The 19,130-nt window shown below is 43.7% G+C and overlaps 1 protein-coding gene across 2 annotated transcripts in view; it reads right to left on the bottom strand.

Annotated features, from left to right (window-relative positions):
* The window catches only part of Zcchc4 (zinc finger CCHC-type containing 4), a 40,213-nt gene extending 21,632 nt beyond the window's left edge, over window positions 1-18,581 (bottom strand). Inside the window, exons 1-5 of one of the 2 annotated variants that reach the window (XM_021211003.1) lie at window positions 18,436-18,581; window positions 17,567-17,685; window positions 16,342-16,424; window positions 5,804-6,079; window positions 5,377-5,454 (exon numbers count right to left, since the gene is read on the bottom strand). In XM_021211003.1, coding sequence (XP_021066662.1) covers window positions 5,377-5,454; window positions 5,804-6,079; window positions 16,342-16,424; window positions 17,567-17,685; window positions 18,436-18,559 — 680 coding nt within the window. In that variant the 5' untranslated portion in view covers window positions 18,560-18,581. The remainder of the gene's footprint in view (window positions 1-5,376; window positions 5,455-5,803; window positions 6,080-16,341; window positions 16,425-17,566; window positions 17,686-18,435) is intronic. The other variant, XM_029545214.1, reaches the window with a different exon arrangement.
* Between the last annotated feature and the right edge of the window lie 549 nt (window positions 18,582-19,130).

The raw sequence follows: 19,130 nt of genomic DNA, 5'->3' as shown, positions 1-19,130 counted from the left end.
CCTGCCTCTGCCTCCTGAGTGCTGGGATTAAAGGCGTGCGCCACCACGCCCGGCCAGTCAGCCTTTCTGAGATTCAGTTTCCTTGGACCTCACGGACAAAGTGGCAGCTACACAGCACATATTCAAGTGTGCCTTTATTTTAATCTACTTAGTCATAAAGGCTTACATCCCAGTGCCACCAATACTAGGAAATGATGTCTTTAGTCACCATCATGCTCTAAACCCGTTGCTTCTTGCTCTGCAGAGAGGGAAGAACAACTGTTCACCATTCCTTCACGATATTTAAGGGGAGGTCGGCAATCTCTGCCCATCTTATACAGTGGTAACTTATACTGAAGAAGTAAATAAAGGTTTGGGTACCTTAGGAACAGTTAAACCATATATTGAGCTTAACAGCCATTCCTAAACTGCAGGGGCATGATAATGACCATCAGTGAATAAACAAATCTAATTAAATTTCAAGGTCTCTACACCCCCAACTTCAAGGGTCTTGTTTGCTGTTTATTTGTTTTTATCTTCTAAGACAAGGTGACATTATTTTAACTCAGGCTACCCTGGAACTCACTTGTAGCCCAGGCTAGCCTTGAACAGTGGTCCTCCTGCTTCAGGCCCTAAGTGACAGGGTTTTATGTATAGACCACTGTGCCCTACTTTCCTGTTTTTAAATCAAAATTGGTGCAGGCAGTTGTTGACGAATATTATCATTTGAGGATGTTCTGCCTTTTAAAAAAGGAAAAGACAATCCTCCTTAAATTTATTCTCTTTTTCTTCATTGTTTGACAAAGGCAAAGTCCCTTTTAATAGTTAAAAAGAGAATTTGATTTACATAAACTCCAGCACAGCACACCTGTCCAAGCATTATGGGCAGCAGTGTACAGGGCCAGAGAGGGGAAAGGCCAAGGTTTCAGCTCTAAGTTTCCATCAAACACAAACAAGGGAACATAATTATTCATATTTTAAATTATATTTTTAAAAAAACCACCCAACATTGCCCTCTTAAAATGAAATTGGCCACAAAGAATTATTCTCTCCACTGAACAAGGCAAACAAAACCAATCAGGAAAGCATGCACTTGAAAACTGCTCAAAAGGACACTCGCTTAATTTGGCCATTCATTCTCTTTAAATGAGAGTCAGTCACCAAGTGTGAAGCACGCTCTTCCACAGGAAATGTAATCAGGAGCTGAATAAAATTACTTCATAAATGAACCTAAGAAATTCATTTTTTGCTCTAACTTTATTTGGATAATAGTTTGCCAAATAGAGTCTCACATCTTTCATGCTAAAATTAGAGCACACAGAAACCATCGTAGCAAATGTTATCTTCACATCACTCAGCCCCCACTATCTATAGGCCACAAACAGAGAACACGCTGTTGAGGTACTTGGACAACCTTAGACAGGCCTTTTACAGGGCAAAAACAAACTAGAGTTCCTTGAACTTGTGGCAATCCTCCTGCCTCAGCCTCTTAACTGACAGGCCATCCTAATGATAGCCAGTAGGCCAGGCTTCTGTGGGACCAGGCTACCAATGAGACCTATAAAACGACCTTCCAAGTGCATACTCTCCCCCAAGGGCCTCCCATTAGACCCCAACTAACCTAAAGGTTCTACTACCCCACAACTGGGGGACACTGGGAAGCAAGCCTTTAACACATAGGCCACTGGAGGAAATACAGTATGAATAAAATAAGCCATAATCCACACTTTGGGATATCACTCACCCATGCAAAACAGGCGACTGGTGCACGCTCCCGCATGGATGGGCCTTGAGAGGCTGTCTGATCTAACCCAGGTACAGAAATACTGGAACAGGCAACTCACAAGGAAGTCAGAAAGCAGTGGGCAAAGGCTGGGAGCAAAAAGCAAATGCTCACTGGGAAAATGTTTCTTTTCAAAGGTGATAAAAAAAAAAATGTCCTGAAATTATACAGTGAGGTGGTGCTACGATCTTAGGAACATACCTGGGAACACTGGTATGTGTGAAATACCTCTCAATTAAAAAAGAAACACACCAGCCGGGCGTGGTGGCGCACGCCTTTAATCCCAGCACTCGGGAGGCAGAGGCAGGTGGATTTCTGAGTTCGAGGCCAGCCTGGTCTACAGAGTGAGTTCCAGGACAGCCAGGGCTACACACCTGAAATACAGGAAAGCGGGGAACCTATTTTTTAAAATGTTTAAATGGATTTTTTTGTTTGTTTGTTTGTTAAAAGATTGGAAAAGCCAAAAATCTGGGTGGCTTTTACAAACCTTTCCTTTACAAACCAAACCTGAGATCCTTGAGATCCCGAAAAGTTCTTGAGGAGATACATGTGAAATTTCCAGTTCCCTTCTGCCTGAACCATCCACAGCTACCTTCAAAGAAGCTTCTCTGGGACAAAGTCAGAGTCACCTTACAACAATGTAAGCTCCAGGAAGTCCTGCTGGGACACAGGAAGGAGCCCCACTGGTTTGTCTTACAGACAGTAGCCTCTTCTCTCTAGCACCTCTAGCCCCGCTTCCCAGTCAAGTTTCCATCCTAGACGAGCACACTCCATCTGCCTTGCCAGGGGCTGCCCATGGTGGCGGCTTCTAGAATGGGCATTGGCTCTGTCTCGTAAGTTCATCAAGCTAAACAAAGCACTCTGGAGCTCTGCTGCCAAGGCTCCCAGGAAAGACAACCTCTTTCTGCTGCTAGGTAAGTAGGGGTGGGTGAGGTAGCTTAACTCAGCTTCCACCAAAGTCCACCAGCAGTACCAAGGAAGTTAAAGCCACATTGGATGATAAAAGGCAATACACAGAGAGGTGCTAGTCTAACACCATGGTGTGAGGCCCAGACAGTGACTGGGACAAAGCTATCGGTGTCATGGACTCCAGTAATATGAAACAAGAAATGTTTTCAAATGAACAGATTGCTGGGATAATAAGAAAATACTTGCAACCAATAGGGGTGCCTTGTTATGAATATATAATTCACTTGGCAAAAGTTACTAGTTCACATGAACCAGGAGGAGGAACAGAGGGTGGGGGTGGGGGCTAGCAAAGAGGGGGGAGTGCCTAAGACTGGTTCATGTGCAGCATGATAAGTATTTCCACTTGGAGCTAAGACTGCCTGGCTTTCAATTCTGGCTTGCTCACTAACAAGCTATGGTTCTGGCTAAGTTACTTCACATCTTTGTACCTCAGTTTTTCCATCTGGAAAATAAAAATGATTGCAGCACCTATTATTTAAGGCTATTATGGGAAGTGAGTTATACAGGGCCTGACACATGCTAAGAACTCAAAAAAAACAAACAAACAAACAAAATACTAGGGACTGTTTAATACATGACAAGAATCCCAAAGCAAAACTTCTACATATAAAACAATGTATCGTTATTGATAGTAATACTTTAGGAAACAAAGGAATATAGAATTTTAAAAAGTAATTGATGTATCTATACTAAACAGTCACAAAGAAGGGAAATGTTATTATATGCTATATGTATAAGCTCCTGACAACACCATGGTAACTAAGAGAAGCCAGACACAAGGTCACATATGAAATGGGTCCATTTATATCAATGTCCAGAAGAGGCCAACCCATGAGGCCAGAAGTGGCTATCAGGGACGGTGATCGTGATGTTTCTTTTCTGTGTGACAGGAATGCTCTAACACAAGCACAGTGGCTCACACCCGGAATCCCAGCACTTGATCGGTAAATCACATGTTCAAGGCCATAGTGAGACTCTGTATCAACCCCCCCCCCAATTAAACCAGTAGTAAACAGTGGTATCTCTACACAACCTATTGAACACAGACTCAAAATCAAGGAAACACACACTTCAAACTGGCAATAATTACAACTCAATTTTAAAAATACAGCAGAGGGTTGGAGAGATGGCTCAGCAGTTCTGAGCACATATTGCTCTTGCAGAAGACCCAAGTACAGTTCCCAGGACTCACATCAAGTGGCTCACAACCACCTGACTCCAGCTCTGAGGGATCTGATGCCCTCTTTGAGCCTCTGAGGGCACCTGCACACACATGCACACGCCCCACACAAACATGTAATTTTATGTAAATCTTTATAAAAGAAATCTACATTATCACGTTGGGAAGGATCACTCCTGTTGAACACAGACGAGTTCTGTCAACAGGGATAAGTGGCTCATAATGGCTGAGAACGTGGAGGAAAGAGCTAGGAGCTGCATGCTGTAGACAGTATACAGTGTAAGGTCTATACTTTTGGAGGTGACGGTTATGTGGGTGTGTGAGGACGTCAGAGGTTAACACTGGCAATCTCCCTCAATCATTTCTCCACTTTATTTTGGAGATCCAATCTCTTCCTGAACCTGGAGCTCACGTTTCCAGTGAGGCTGGCTGGCCAGTGAGCCCTAGTGATGCTCTCATCTCCACCTCACAGAGCCAGGGTGAACAGTTCATTCCCGGCATGCTCACCTCTGACAGGAACTTGGGTCCTTGTGCTTGCAAACCCTCCCACTCCCCACTCTTTACCTCGGCAATATTTTCCCAGCCACTAGGCTGCGTTGTCCTGTGTGACATTTTACTCTTTAAAAATCTGCTTTGGGGCTATCAGTGTTTAAGAACACTTGACAGACCAGGTTCAGTTCCCAGCACCCACATGGTGGCTTACAACCATCCTTAACTCCAGTTCCAGGGGATTCAATGCCCTCTTCTGATCTCCAAGGGCATCAGGCACACATGTAGTATCCATATAACATGTAGGTAAAACACTTAATCACATAAAATAACTTCTCTAACCCCGACTTATTTCCAGGGGAAAAAAGCATATTTAATGTCTCATACAAATACTGCAACACTTTGCAAACAGATCTAAACGAAAGACACAAAGTCTGATCCTTCAGTATAGTCAATGACATGTAAAAATTGCCCAGGATAATAGTCTTCAAACCATTACAGAGGCTGAGGAACATTTCAGTCTGCACACTCAGGCAGTGGATGGAGTTTGTTCCTTGTACACTACAAGTCACACTGCAGATGCATCCCAATATGAAAAGTGTCCTGCAGTTCCCACACATAGCTACCTCCCACAAATATACCTACTTTCCAACTCTCAGCCCAAGACCTGTCTATTGCATGGCTGTACCCCCTCCACTTCCGGCTGTACTCTCTCCACTTCTGGCTGCACCTGGGAAGTGCAAATCAGCTGGAAAGATGGTGTTTTTAGAACGTCCTATCGAATAACCAAGATTTGAAGATGAAACAAAATCCCAATGAGGCAGTTCCACTTCCCTGGAAGCATTAATTCATGAGAAAAAGTACATTTAGTAGGAATCTAATCTACTACTCTTAAAGCGTGTGACAGGTTAGGAACAGTTCAGAAGAGAAGAACACAGGAAGAAATGAGAGAACGAATGTGATGTTATAAACCTACCGAAAGTCAATATCCAATAAAAGGCTCCTCATGCCGGACCTCTCATCTGGCGCTGTTAGCCTGATCTGCTCGTGGAGCCTGAAACAAGTAATGAAAGCCAATTAAATAAGAAACTACAAATGCCACAGACAGGCAGCAAACAGAACGCGTTGCAGGGAAACACTGCAGAGAATCCGGCTCACCTTAGTTTTGCAGACTGTTTTTTTTTTTTTAAGAACAGAACTTAAGAGAGAAATCTAACATAAAACTTCCAATCTCGGATCAGAAAGCAACCATTTGAGGGGGACATGGTTTCCACGTCCTCTTGTGCTAGAGCCTCACTCCTCACTCTGCACACAGTATGACTGCTTCGTAAAAATGCACGTAAGCGTAGAAGGGTGCGGGGGGGGGGGGGGGGGGGGGAGAGAACTTTTTAAGAGGACCGTACCTTGGTGCTCCTACACACAGCACTCTTCTGAATCCGAGGGTAGCAAGGAGGCCTGCCAGGAACTGGCAGCTCCTATCAGCGAACAGGTACTGGGCATGTGTCTTCTTGTTCTCCAGTGGGTAGAGCAGCTGACTGGGCCTTCCAAGCTGGGCGGTGGAAATGTCAGCCATCAGCTGATGCGTGCCATGCTCCCTCCAGTCTGCAGGTAACAGCAACTGCTGGCAACTTTGACAGAACTTTCTTTGAGCCAAGGGCAACTGAATGAAACTCAGGTACCTTCAAGATACAACAGAAGACGCGGGAGTGTGTTTTAACTTTTTTGTTTTTTTAAAAAAAACAATAGACTTTTGCTATTTTTAGTATCCACCAAGTACTCTTACTTCCCAAAAGGTAGTGCCTAAAGAAGCAGAAATGAGAAGGGTCTATGGAATGTTGGCGAGAATTTATGTCTGGCTGTATACCTACAAAGTGGAAAAGAGTCAGCAATTTCATAAGAATTGAGATGCTCCAATTTAGTCACTGAATGAAGATCAATATCCATTTAAAATGTGAATATAATATATTACTCAAACAATTTAGTAGTAATGGCAACTACTAGCACATTTAAATTTATCGACAAATCCATGTGCTCTAACTTTGACACGTTAAACAGTCTGGCTCAGTTGGCAGTCATTTTAAAGCGAGAAATCAAGATCATTCTTCAAGTTCTTATGACATATTTAGCAAGAAAAATTACCTCTTAAAAGGAAAGATGTTCCTCCAGCGTTCTCTGTTCTTAGCAGTACTGACAGCGGCTGGCAGCTCCCCCTCCCCTAGCCAGCAGGCCAGTACCAAAAGCCTTTAAAAAGACTATCAAGCTAAGAGTGGCAGACAGCACATGTCTGCAACCTCGTACCCATAAACTGGAACAGGAGGATGAGGTCCAGGCCAGCCTGGGCTACATAGTAATACGTCTTAAAAGCAGAGATGGGGATGATATTGGAGACCTCATTTGTTTGATTTCAAATCTGATTTCAGCGTCACTACAGCTCAGTTTTTCCTTTTTGTACCTTACTAAAGATTATTGAAGAAAGAAAATACACTTATCAGGTCTTAAAGCAGTGATTCTCAACCTGTGGGTCGCAACCCCTTTGGGGGTCAAATGATTCTTTCACAGGGGTCGCCTAAGACCATGTGCATATCAGATTACATTACAATTCGTAACAAGCGAAACTACAATTATGAAATAGGAATGAAAATAATTTTATGATTGGGGGTCACCACAACACGAGGAACTGTATAATGGGTCACAGCATTTGGAAGGTCAAGAACCACTGCCTTAAAGGCTGGTGACTTTTATATATGAGACACCAGTTACAAAATCAGAGAGGAACACAAAAGGAAAAGAAATGAGCCCACTGAGGACAGACAGAGGTGTGTGAATGTCTGCATGACACATGGCACTGTACTAAGGATTGCCAGTCTGGCAAGTCAACAGGTTCAGCCCAGCTAATGTCAGGAGCTGTATGGTAGAAGCTGTAAAGAAGAATCCAGAGAACAGTGGAACTTCTAAGTAGTTTCCCTTCAAAGGCCCCAAGGCAGTGACAAATATTCTAGACTGTTAGAGCAAGAAACCAGCTGCCTGTCTGCAACTGAAACATCTCGAGTCCCATGGTAAGTGCTCCTCTGACAGCTTTATGTATGACTATAAAGAAAGAGAGAGGAAACTTCACAGTGACACACAGTAAGGGCAGCAAGGAAGGCCCCAAGCCACAGTGGGAGGACCAGCAGCCGTCAGCAGCACTGATGCCGGACCACAGCTTGCTCTCCCCACTGAGTATTATGTGTGGATCACTTCCATGAGCGGAGGGAGCAGAGGGACTGGGCAACTGGCCGTGCATCACCTGGAAGGAGGACATAGATCATGACTCAAGAATCCACGTGACCCCAGAAGAGATGTGTACCAAAACCAGAGCAGGAAACCTCATGTATACAAATCCTGGGGTCAGCACACTGGAAGGACCTGTCTCAGGAATGTGGGAAATCGGCCCCAAGAGCTGTAGAGAGGCTCAATAGGCAAGAGCACACTCAGCCAGCATGAGGACCTGGTTCAAATCCCCAGCACCCATGTGAAAAGCCGTACAGAGCTGCACATGCTCTCAACTCTAGCAGTGAGGACTGGCTGTGGGCTGGAGGCAGGCAGATCCCTTACAAACCAAACAGGAGCAAACGTCCACGGCCTTATCTATAAAGCTTAGCTAAGGAACCTCAACTCAAGGCTGACATTTACTGAGCAAAGACTCAATGCTTTCGCCCTAAGTTCGAAGCAATCTTAATACCATAAAAAAGGGAATAACTAACGGTATCTGCCTTACTGTACACGAAAAGGAGGAGGAAGGTAACATCAACAGGGCTGGAGAGAGATGGCTCAGTGGTTAAAAGCATTCACTGCCCTTCTGAAGCTTCCGACTCAAATTGCCAGCACCCACGTGGCAGCTCACAACTGTCAGATGTCGTCTTCTGGTGTGCAGATGTACATGCTGGCAAAGTACCCATATACATAAAATACATAAATAAATAAATCTTTAAATGTGAAAGAAATCATCCAAAAGAGTCGACTGTAACTCCTGGCGGGCCTTCTCGGGACTATCTCCTTCTACTGCCTCAGACACAGCTTTCAAATCGAAATGTAATTTGCATGGCGTAATATTCACAGGTTGCTGTGTGCAAGCTACTGGTGGGTAGGGCGTTGACAAGGTTGTGTTACATTGCCACAACCTAATTCCAGATCATTTTTTATCACCACAAAAACCTTGTGCCATGGGCAGGTGCTCCTCATTTCCCTACGCCAGCCTCAGCCACCACTAATCTACCTCTAGTCTCCAGGAGTCTGCCTACCCTAGACATGTAAGATAAATGGAATAACAGAGTAGCCACATGCAGATCCTTATGTGAAACTTTTAAATAAAAGACTTTTGCTTCAAAATAGAAAGTGCTTTGACTCTCAGCCAGAAAGATGCATACAGAAAGTCGTGCCAGCGGGCTATTATGGATGCTGAACCTCTCCACAGAATCAGAACAAAGGGGGACTACAGCACAATGCAAGAAGGGACATAAGGGGAGAGACTGTGGGAGCCAGTGGGGGAGGGGAGGTTTTGCACTGGGATAGCATGTAGGACCACATACATAACCCCAAACTAAGAAAGTCAAGTAAAAGAACTCTAAGACATATTCAAAAGCATCAAAGATAATCAATCTAAAGAACAAAACTTCAACTACAATGAAAGTGATAAAACATAAGAAAGAATGGACAGTCATTTCTCGTTTTACATGGATGAAGGTCGGAGAGAAGGTTATACATGGCGTAAGTTACAAAGGAGGACCAGCAAGATGACTGAACAGGCAAAGCACTGCCGAGAAAGCCCTGAGGACTTGAGTTCAATCCCCAGGACTCACAAAACCACAGTGATGGGAGGTTTGAATCCCAAGGATCGTCCTCAACCTCTACAGCTGGGCTGCGGCCACATGCAACTGCACTTACATGCACATATCATACATGTAAGAACGTTTCAAAGGTGACGGAAAAATAGAAAAGAAAAATCACCACCTCCCAACGGGAGAAAATGTAAACTATATATAAAGAGAACAAAAGAGAAGAAAAAGTAGATGGACACCAAACCCAGGGCAAGCAGAACTGTTATGACAGAACAAAAACGGGACACTTTGCTGTGAGAATAAAATACAGGAGACTCATTCCCAATGCCAGAAGTGCTTAGACTTCTATTTACCAGACCACAGATAGCAAGAGGCAGTGGGCCCTGGGGTCTTCCCTAGCAGGTGGCACCCACTTACCTACAAACCTAGTAGATAGTTACAGTCTGCTTCCTGGCTGAGACCATGTATCAGAATGGAGAGTGAATATTGAGCTGCAAGAGGATGGGAATTTGGGGCAGGGGCACACCAGTTGATCGTGAAGTTTGTGCCCTCCCAAGCACTCCACACTAGCAAGAGACAGGACAGAGAATTTGCACTGTGACTATAGAAACCACTGGTTTGTGCCAAACTGGAATCTGAACCTCAGCTGTGTGAGTGTGTGAGTTTGGACTGGAATGGGTTCTGGAGGAAGGACCTGCAGGAAGTGCCTGCCTTCACTACTTAGAGTATCTCAACCTCATTATCGTAGGGTTTGCATCTTGTCTGGATCAAAGCAAAATCAAGACCACGACGCCATCCCTTCCAAGAGCATGGATTTTCACACTTTATCTTAGCATCCATGCTACTGAGGATGGATGAATAACTGCTTCTCAGCAGAGGTCCAGCTCAACCGTATGCTCATAGGAAAGCATGGCCCCAGTTCCCAGTGCCATCATGTATTTAAGTCAGTTCTGCACACTACTGATCCCTATGAAGAGCTGTCTGCCATGAAGTATAGAGGCATACTACCACACAGCCAATGGGCACATTCGGTCCTGGAGATGAACACACTTGCCAGCCACAACAAACACAGGTTTTATAAGACCTAAGAAACAAGGTTAGCGGCGATCTAACTTGACAGAATCTGCAAACAAGCCTCCACACAGGGCTGAGAAGGGTTACCCTGATTTGGTTAACTGAGGTGGGGAAAGCTGCCCAGATAAAGGGCAACACTTTCCCTGGGCTTGTGTCCTGCACGGCATAAAAGGAGGCTAACAGAGTGCTGTTTCCTGACTACAGACTTAAGTGACCAGCTGTCTCAAGCCCTTGCCACCAGGACATTCTTGCCAAAATACACCACACTCTCAGGCCGGGAGCCAAAAATAAGCCCTTTCTCCTCTAGGATGCTTTTGTCAGAATATTTCACCATGGCAAGAGGAAGTGTAAAACTGTCCCACATGCAGATAAAGCACATGAAGCTCAATCAGACGACCTGTCACACAGAGGCACAGCCAGCTGCAGGCAGAAACCATGAAATCTGTAGGGAGGTGAGTGTGGTGGTTTAAGAGGGATGTCCTCCATAAGCCTCAGGTAACTGATACTTGGTACCCAGTTGGTAGCTGCTTGGGGAGGGCTAGGTGTGGCCTTGCTGGAAGAAGTATGTTACTGGGGGCCAGCTTTGAGGTTTCCAAAGACTCATGCCAGTGAGTACCCTCTACTTCCAGTTTGTGGTTCAAGATGTGAACTCTTGGCTGTTCCTGCCACCATTTCTTGGGTCTGCTATCATGGACTCTAACTCTCTGGAACACAAGCCCAATTAAAGGCTTTCTTATATAAACTTGCTTTGGCTGTGGTGTTTTATCCCAACAACAGAAAAGCAACTAATACAGAAAGCAACAGTGGGCAGGCAGGACAACTCATCCACCTAAAAGTGACCAATACCAAAAGGGGAAAAGAACGCTACTGTCTAACCTAATGGCTTCCTTCTTTCCTTCAGGGCCTTGCAGACTGCTCAGCAGAGGGCCCTGGCCACGGCTCCAGCTCATTAAGCTTTTCTTGATGGAAGATAAACCGAGATGTTACACTCATCCCATATCTCATGAGCACAACCTCATCACTCACCTATGCTGCTTTAAATTTAGTCTGCAGACAGGTTTTTGGAGTTTGAGGGAAGAAGGAATGGGAGCCGGAAGCGCTCAGACTCCCCAGCTCCTGCCTCCCAGTTACGGCACGTGCCCTTGGGGAGAGGAAATCTCATTCTGCTGCATGGCTCAGCGTGATTCACAAATTGCAGGCTAGCATTTTGAAATGTCATTTTTATTGATCTCCGTTTGATGTTCCATTTGCCTTTCCTGGAGTACACAAATTATGTTTATGGCATTTGTCTAACAGCAGACCTTGAAAATCTAAGTTTAAATGAGTTCTGGAAAAAAAAAAAAACATAACCAAATGAAATATCAACCAAACAAAATTATCTGGATGCACATAAATTAACACTGATCTCCACATTCAAATTTATCTTCCCCTCAGACTTCATAGGTCACAATAAGGATGGAGGCACCCCATATAATAGAATATTAACACATTTTAAAGCATAACAGGCAGCTAAAAACTGTGAGGAAAAGCAAATCTGAGGCACAAAATGTAAATCTGTCAGCTGAGCATCTATGAAATATAACACAATTCAAAGACCATGTTAGGAAAAAAATGCTTATCGAATCCTGCTCCATAAACTAGAAATCTGTGCAACATTCCCAGGCCCATAATGAAAACTGGGTAACGAAGATCTATTAATCTCACTGCCATCATTCTTTTCTAACAGTTTCAGAACAAGCCAAGCCAGCTGGGAATCATGGTTCATGTGTAGGACCTCAGAATTTGGGAGGTTGAGCCGGGAAGGCTGCAAGTTCAAGGCTGGCCCAGACTACATACCAAAACCTTCTCTAAAAAACAAACAAACAAACAACAAAAAACGGTAGAAGGGTCTCCTAGACTAGATAGCAAGTTTTAATACAATTTATACTTGTAATACAGTTCTCTAGTAAGCTAATTTATTGATGAGTTGACATAATTAAATCACCCAAATTAGAAAACAATTACAAGAATGATAACTGAAAACAATCTCAAGGATGTACCATTCTCAGGTTCATTCCCACACGAGGAACTCCTAGTCTCAACATAATGTTATGTTAAGGGAACAGGTAATCCACTGAGCTTCGACTTGACCTCGACATGATTTATCTTAAGGTAAAGTTTAGAAGAATAGCCTACCTAGAACTTTCCCTCTACACAGCAGATAACAGAAAGTAGGAGCACCAGCCAGAAAGCAATGCCGTGAAATCAATTCAGCTTCTGTGAATTCCCCAAACCTGTTAAGAGTCCACATCTTTACAGGGTACACATCAGCTAATGCACAAGTCAGCAATAACGTTCTCACTTTCCTGAGCACATAAACCTTACCAAAGAATTCAGCTGAAGGTCAACGTGTTCTTCATACCTTATATCTCTGTACCTATAGGTGTTTGTATGTATACACACATGCATTGGCTCCAATGCTAGGATTTATGTTTTCTTTGAACTCTCAACAAATACCTGCTGTAGGAACAAACGATTGGAAGGATGGATGTTTCTGGAAATAAAACCTAAGGTTAGGGGTCATACACGATTTATGATGTTGAAGATAATTTTATGAAAACATACTCAAGAGATCTGCGTAAGGCAGAGGAAGTTACTGCTCTTCCCCCATCCCATAATATAGCCTTTTGGAAATTCAATACATTATATTTTAGTCAGTTTTATATATTAATTATACATTTAAAGAATTATTTAACAGGGGCTGGAGAGATGGCTCAAGGTTAAGGACACTTGTTGTTATAGAGGATCAGAGTTTGGCTCCCAGTACTGAAATGATGGCTCACAACCATCCATAACTCTAGTTCCCAAAGATCTAATACTTTCTTCTGGCCTCCTTTGGCATTAGGGACACAGATGATGAATATACACACATGCAGGTAAAATACACACATAAAAGAAAATAAATCTAAAAATAGACTTAAAAACATTCTTTATCAGTCAGGTTTAGAGGTGCACTCCTTAATCCCAGCACTCGGGAGGCAGAGGCAGGTGGATCTAAGTGAGTTCAAGTCCAGCCTGATCTACCAAGCAAGTTCCAAGTCAGTCAGGGCTATTACACAGAGAAAGCCTGCCTTGAAAAACCAAAATAAATAGAAAAATAAATAATATTCTTTATCAGGTCTGGAAACGTAGTTAAATGGTGGGTGCCTGCCTTGAATACATGAGGCATGCGTGAAAAATAACTCCCACACTCTGGCAGCATGGAGACAGAAGAAAACTCCACTTCAAGACTAAAGTTTATTATGCAGAGAAAAGGATCACTGAGCTATTCTCAGTTAGATTCTAACCAAATCACCAATATCCTTATGTGACATGAAAACACACTTATCAAATAAAAATGGCAACAGAGATAGAGTACAAAACTAAGTACACAGTATGACTACAACTCCAAGAAAAGAAGCAAACTTTAGTGTCAATGTCAACATGCCTCTCCAAAATGGCTATGCTGGTGACAATGTCCTAAATAGAAGAACTTTGATGGGTTAAATAGAAGGATTGTTATTGAGGAAATAGGGCTAAAGATGGGTTTCTGTTTACTAGGCATATCCCTTAAACTACCCTATTAATCTGCCCCTAAAGGCTAGCTACCTTGGGCAAAGGCATCTGGTCAAGTCCTGGTCAATCAGCCCAAAGACCCCATCCTGCTAAGTATCATAAAGTCCTCTTGTGTTGCCACCATTTTGCTCTTCCCTCTTCCTCTACCCCCAAAATAGCCATGGCAGACTGATCCCCAATAAACCTTTCTTTCTACCCACAGAGTGGTCCAGTATAGACAGAAACTCTTCTGCACTGTGTAGAAGCACTCACCTATCAATAAAAGGCCTATTGCCAATGAGTTCAAGGAGGAAATAGGAGATGGGAGTTCCGAGAGAGAGAGACAGAGAGAGAGACATAGAGGAATTTTGGGAGTCAGATGAAGAGACTCGCCCCAAACTCTGAGAAGGTAACCAGCCATGTGGCATGCTTAGATTAGAATAAACTGGATTATTGAGTTACAAGCTAGTTGAGAACAGAGCTGGGCATTTATTCATGAAATATTAAGTTTGAGTCGTTATTTCAGGGAACAAAGTGGCCAGGTTGGAAAAACCCACAGCTACAGTTCAGTTCCATGGAGCCACTGAACTCTCACACTTAACAGAGGGAAAAGGGCAGGGGCAAATCCTATCTGTGCAGAGGGGAGGGGCCGCAGGGCCGGAAGCATGCGCCATGAGTTTCTATTTCCCAAACCATCAATATTCTGTTTCAAACAGTTATGATAACCACATCCTGACATATCTTTATCTCCTGTCTACATACAGTAAATTATTATAGATCACTAATTACTATCTGCTTTCACATCTAAAACGATCCTTTGAACCAGAGAGGCAGAAAGCATGAGTCACAGTTCAGTCACTTTAACAGCGTGACCTTCAAATTGCTTCACTGCTCCCAGCCGCCACTTCCTGGGCAAGCTGGCCATCTTGGCAGGACTGACTGTCACCTCGGCTAAAGCATCTCCTCACAGGAGTGCTCACTCACACCCACTCCCTTCTCAACCTTTCTCATTGTAGACTGAACTCCTGTACAGGAAACAGAGCTCTCTAGTTCAGTACTAAGCGAAGAGGCCATCCCGTTATATTTAGAAAAGCATCCTCTAGCACAGCATCAAAGTCTGAAGACAGCCCAGGCAAGAGGTTTATTTACTTATTCACTCACAGTGCTTTGGGTGGGGCTTGTTGGTTTGTTTGAGGCAGGATCCCTCTCTACTTAGCTCTGGCTGGCCTGAGACTCACAGAGAGTGGCCACCTTGACTCCCAGTGCTGAGATTAAAGGTGTTCACAGCCACGGCTAGCCTCAGGCAAGACAAGCCCCGAACGCCTCTTCACACGGCCAGAATAAGGCCTCACAGTGCTGAATGCTGATGCCCAGGGAGCAGGAGGAGGCACCATAAGAGAAAACCTGTCATCAGCAAACTGACAACCAGAGGGGTGGGGGTGGGGAGGATCCGTTTCTTTGACAGCTTCGTCCAGCACATGGAGCACATGCCCAAGGGCCAGGCCTGACATGAACTTTTGTCACCAGTTTCCTAGGGAACTACATCTACGGATTCTAGTACATCCAATAACATTTTAATAACCCTGGGTTTTAAGATGTTTACATCTTAAAAAAGATTTTACCTATACTGTTACACTAGAGAGGCAGAAAACACAAGGATTGTGAGATCAAGTCCAGCCAGAGCTATATAGTGATATCCTAGTTAAAACAAACAAACAAACAAACAAACAAGGGGCTGGAAAGATGGCTCATCCGTTAAGAACAGATACTGCTCTTCTAATGGACCTGGGTCCATTCCTAGCATGAATGTGGTGGCTTACAATAATCTCTAATTCCAGTTTCATGGGATCCAATGCCCTTTTCTGGCCTCCATAGGTACAAGGTACAAATATATTACACAGACATACATGAAGGCATAATACTCATAAAGAACATGGATGGACCTTGGAAACATACTAAAATGTAAAAATCATAGATATCAAGAACAAATAAAGCCAGGCAGTGGTGACGCATGCCCTTAACCCCAGCACTTGGGAGGCAGAGGCAGGNGGATTTCTGAGTTCAAGGCCAGCCTGGTCTACAGAGTGAGTTCCAGGACAGCCAGGGCTACACAGGGAAACCCTGTCTTGAAGAAGAAAAAAAAAAAAAAAAGAACAAATAATATATGAATAATGAATAATATATAAGTAATCAAATTCACAGCCACAAAGAGGTCACCAAGGTTTAGAGTAAGTAAAATAAAGAGTTATTACTTCATTGTGAAAATTTTCTGATTTTTTTTTTTGATGTGATAAAAATGTTTAGGACACAGAAGTAACAGCTGCACAGATCATGAATAAAATCAATACCAGTGAGTTGTATACTTGCAAATGATTAAAATGGAAAGTGTAAAAATAAATAAATAGATAAATGAAAGTAGGTTTAAAAAGCAACATCGCTGACAAAACAATAAAGAAAAGAAGGCATCATACTAATACCTTTCTATGCACTGTGCTCGGGATAGAGGAGGCTGGCATCTTTGATTATGAATTTCTCGGGCAGCAAGTCTAGCTTCTGACAACTGAAAGACAGAACAAACATTTGTTTGTTTGTTTGTTTACTTATCAGAAGGGCAGAACACACCATCAATATCACTCCCTCTTTATCTAGAACTTCCCAATCTCTAGAACGCTTGTGAAATAAACAACTGTCGTTTTTCAATATTCTCATTACAAAGTAAAAGTTGCAAGGAGTAATGGCACACTCGGGAGGCCGAGGCAGGTGGAGCTCTGTGAGTTTGAATCCAATCTGGTCTACATAGTAACCTAGGGCAGCCAGAGCTACACAGTAAAATACCAAAAACTAACAAAAAACAAACCAAAAGAAACCAATAAATAAGCCGGGCGTGGTGGCACACGCCTTTAATCCCAGCACTCGGGAGGCAGAGATAGGCAGATTTCTGAGTTCGAGGCCAGCCTGGTCTACAGAGCGAGTTCCAGGACAGCCAGGGCTATACAGAGGAACCCTGTCTCAAAAAAACAAACCAAACAAACGAAAAACCAAAACAAAAAAAAAAAACATTAAATAAATTACAAAATTGAAGTTAAGAAACATTAAGTTGACTACCCAATACTAACACATCAAATCTTATAGGGATCTAATTTTCTTTTGAGACAGTAACACATCTGTATCAAAGTTCAGAGTTAAGTATTAACTTTAATGTCCAGAATTTAAAAACAAAATCCAAAGCATGAAATTTTCATCCCTTCTTTTATCTTGGGGTGAGAGAGATGGTTCAGTAGTTGAGATCAAATACTACCTTAAGGCCCAACTCTACTTAAAACACCCATATCAGAAGGTTTATACTGCCTGTAACTGCAGTTCCAGGGGATCAGAGGACCTCTTCTGATATCCACGGGTACTTGTGCTCATGTGTACAAACCTATAAATAGGCGCACACACATATACACATAATTAAAACAAGCTGGGCAGTGATGGCACACACTTATAATCCTAGGACTCAGGGGGCAAAAGCAGGCCAGCCTGGTCTACAGAGTCAGTTCCAGGGCAGCCAGGGCTACCCTGAGAAACAATGTCTCAAAAAAAAATAAAAATAAAAATAAAAATACCAATGCATTAAAATAAAGAAATCATTTTATATAATGCTTAAACATCATGTTTCCTGGTTCATTCTCAGTAAAACTAGCCAATATGTTACCGTACCTTTTCATCTTCCCATTGAAAAAAGTTACAGTCTTTTCTATCTCTACAGGCTGAGCAGGCATAAAACTTTCGTGTTTCTTCCTTCCCTTGGTTCACTTTTACAAAGAGAAGAGTGGGCCCTAGTTCCAGAACAGGAAGAGAAAGTAAGTATCAAGCAGTCGTCTACACCAAGTGTCTCTGCCTTAAAGAAAATTTACTTAGGCATTACACATAATTTATAATTCAATGTACTATCCTCTTTGATAAATCTTATTTTCTTCAGTTGCAACACTGATGCATTTGAATATTAGAAATACTTTTTAAAACTGCTCTCTACGGGGAAGAAAATACTTTCTGTCTACATGACAAAAGTCAGCAGCTCGGGTCCATGATGAAAGTAGGCTTAAAAGAACAAACTTGACTAAAACAAAGGGGGAAGCCCGGAGAACTGCAAGGTTTGCCTTTACCATTTGCAGTGAAACCCTGAGCTTTACAGTTGGAAAGCGGCAAGAGGTAAATTGAATTAGGCTTCCCGGGTTTTGTGTTGTTCATTCTAACTTCAAAACAATAAAAATCCATTAATTCAACCAATTAAACTCTGCTAAGAACTTGTCAGCGGGAAGAAGCCATCAGCCCCGTGCATTCTACGTTCTGCTTACTCCCTAACCTGTCCCCCAAAGCCGAGAGGCTGACAGCTCTGGAGACAAAGCTCCAGCAGCCAGGACCTCTCTAGGGCTTTACTAAATAGAGTGACAATCGCTTTCTGAAACCGGGTGTTATTCACGCATCACACAAGGTAAGGAAGAGGGGGTGGGAAGAGCCCGCCGAGCATCCAGCCCGAGCCTCCCCATTGGCGCCGCCGGCAAGGCTGGGCGCAGACACCGACGCACCGTGTGGGCACAGCGGGGCGGGAGCCGCGGGGTCCGAGGGAAGCGCCACCTCCACCCCGGACGCCCTACGCCCCGCGTCGCCTTCACCCTCCAGGGACTCAAGACAGTCCATGGGCGCCGCCATCTTTCCGCCGAAGTCCCGAAAGCCCCTGGCTAAGGAGGCAGAGAAAGAGCGCCGCCGCGGCACGCGGGAACCACAGCGCCCCACGCGTCCTGGAGGAGCCGCGGGGCCGTCAGACCCAGAGCGAGAGAGACTGAGCAGGACACGCCCCCACCGCCGTGGGTTCTGGACCTATGCCAAGAGAGCACCTATAACCAGGATGAGGGGATGAATCCTTAGAACAAAGATCTGATTATAGATTCCAAAAGAGCAACAAAGAGCTAAAACAATGGCTGAACCAGCTAACGGCTCAGCAGCTCTGTTGGCTTTTACAATGCCATAGAACTGTCTAGTCTCTTGCTTTGGTTTAGTTTGGTTCGGTTCTGTTCTACTCTGCTCTGTTCTGTTCTGTGACAGGGTTTCATGTAGTCCAGGCTGGCCTCTAACTCCCCAGTAGCAGAGTATAGCCTGGAACTCCTGGTCTTTTGCCTCTACCTCACAAATGCTACGATTACAAACATGCATCACCATGCCTGGAGCTCACCTAACACGTACATGCATCATCATGCCTGGAGCTCACGTGCTCTTACTCGTG

The sequence above is a fragment of the Mus pahari genome, chromosome 13, assembly GCF_900095145.1.
Source record: "Mus pahari chromosome 13, PAHARI_EIJ_v1.1, whole genome shotgun sequence".
NCBI lineage: Eukaryota > Metazoa > Chordata > Mammalia > Rodentia > Muridae > Mus > Mus pahari.
This window is presented reverse-complemented; position numbering and strand designations above follow the sequence as displayed.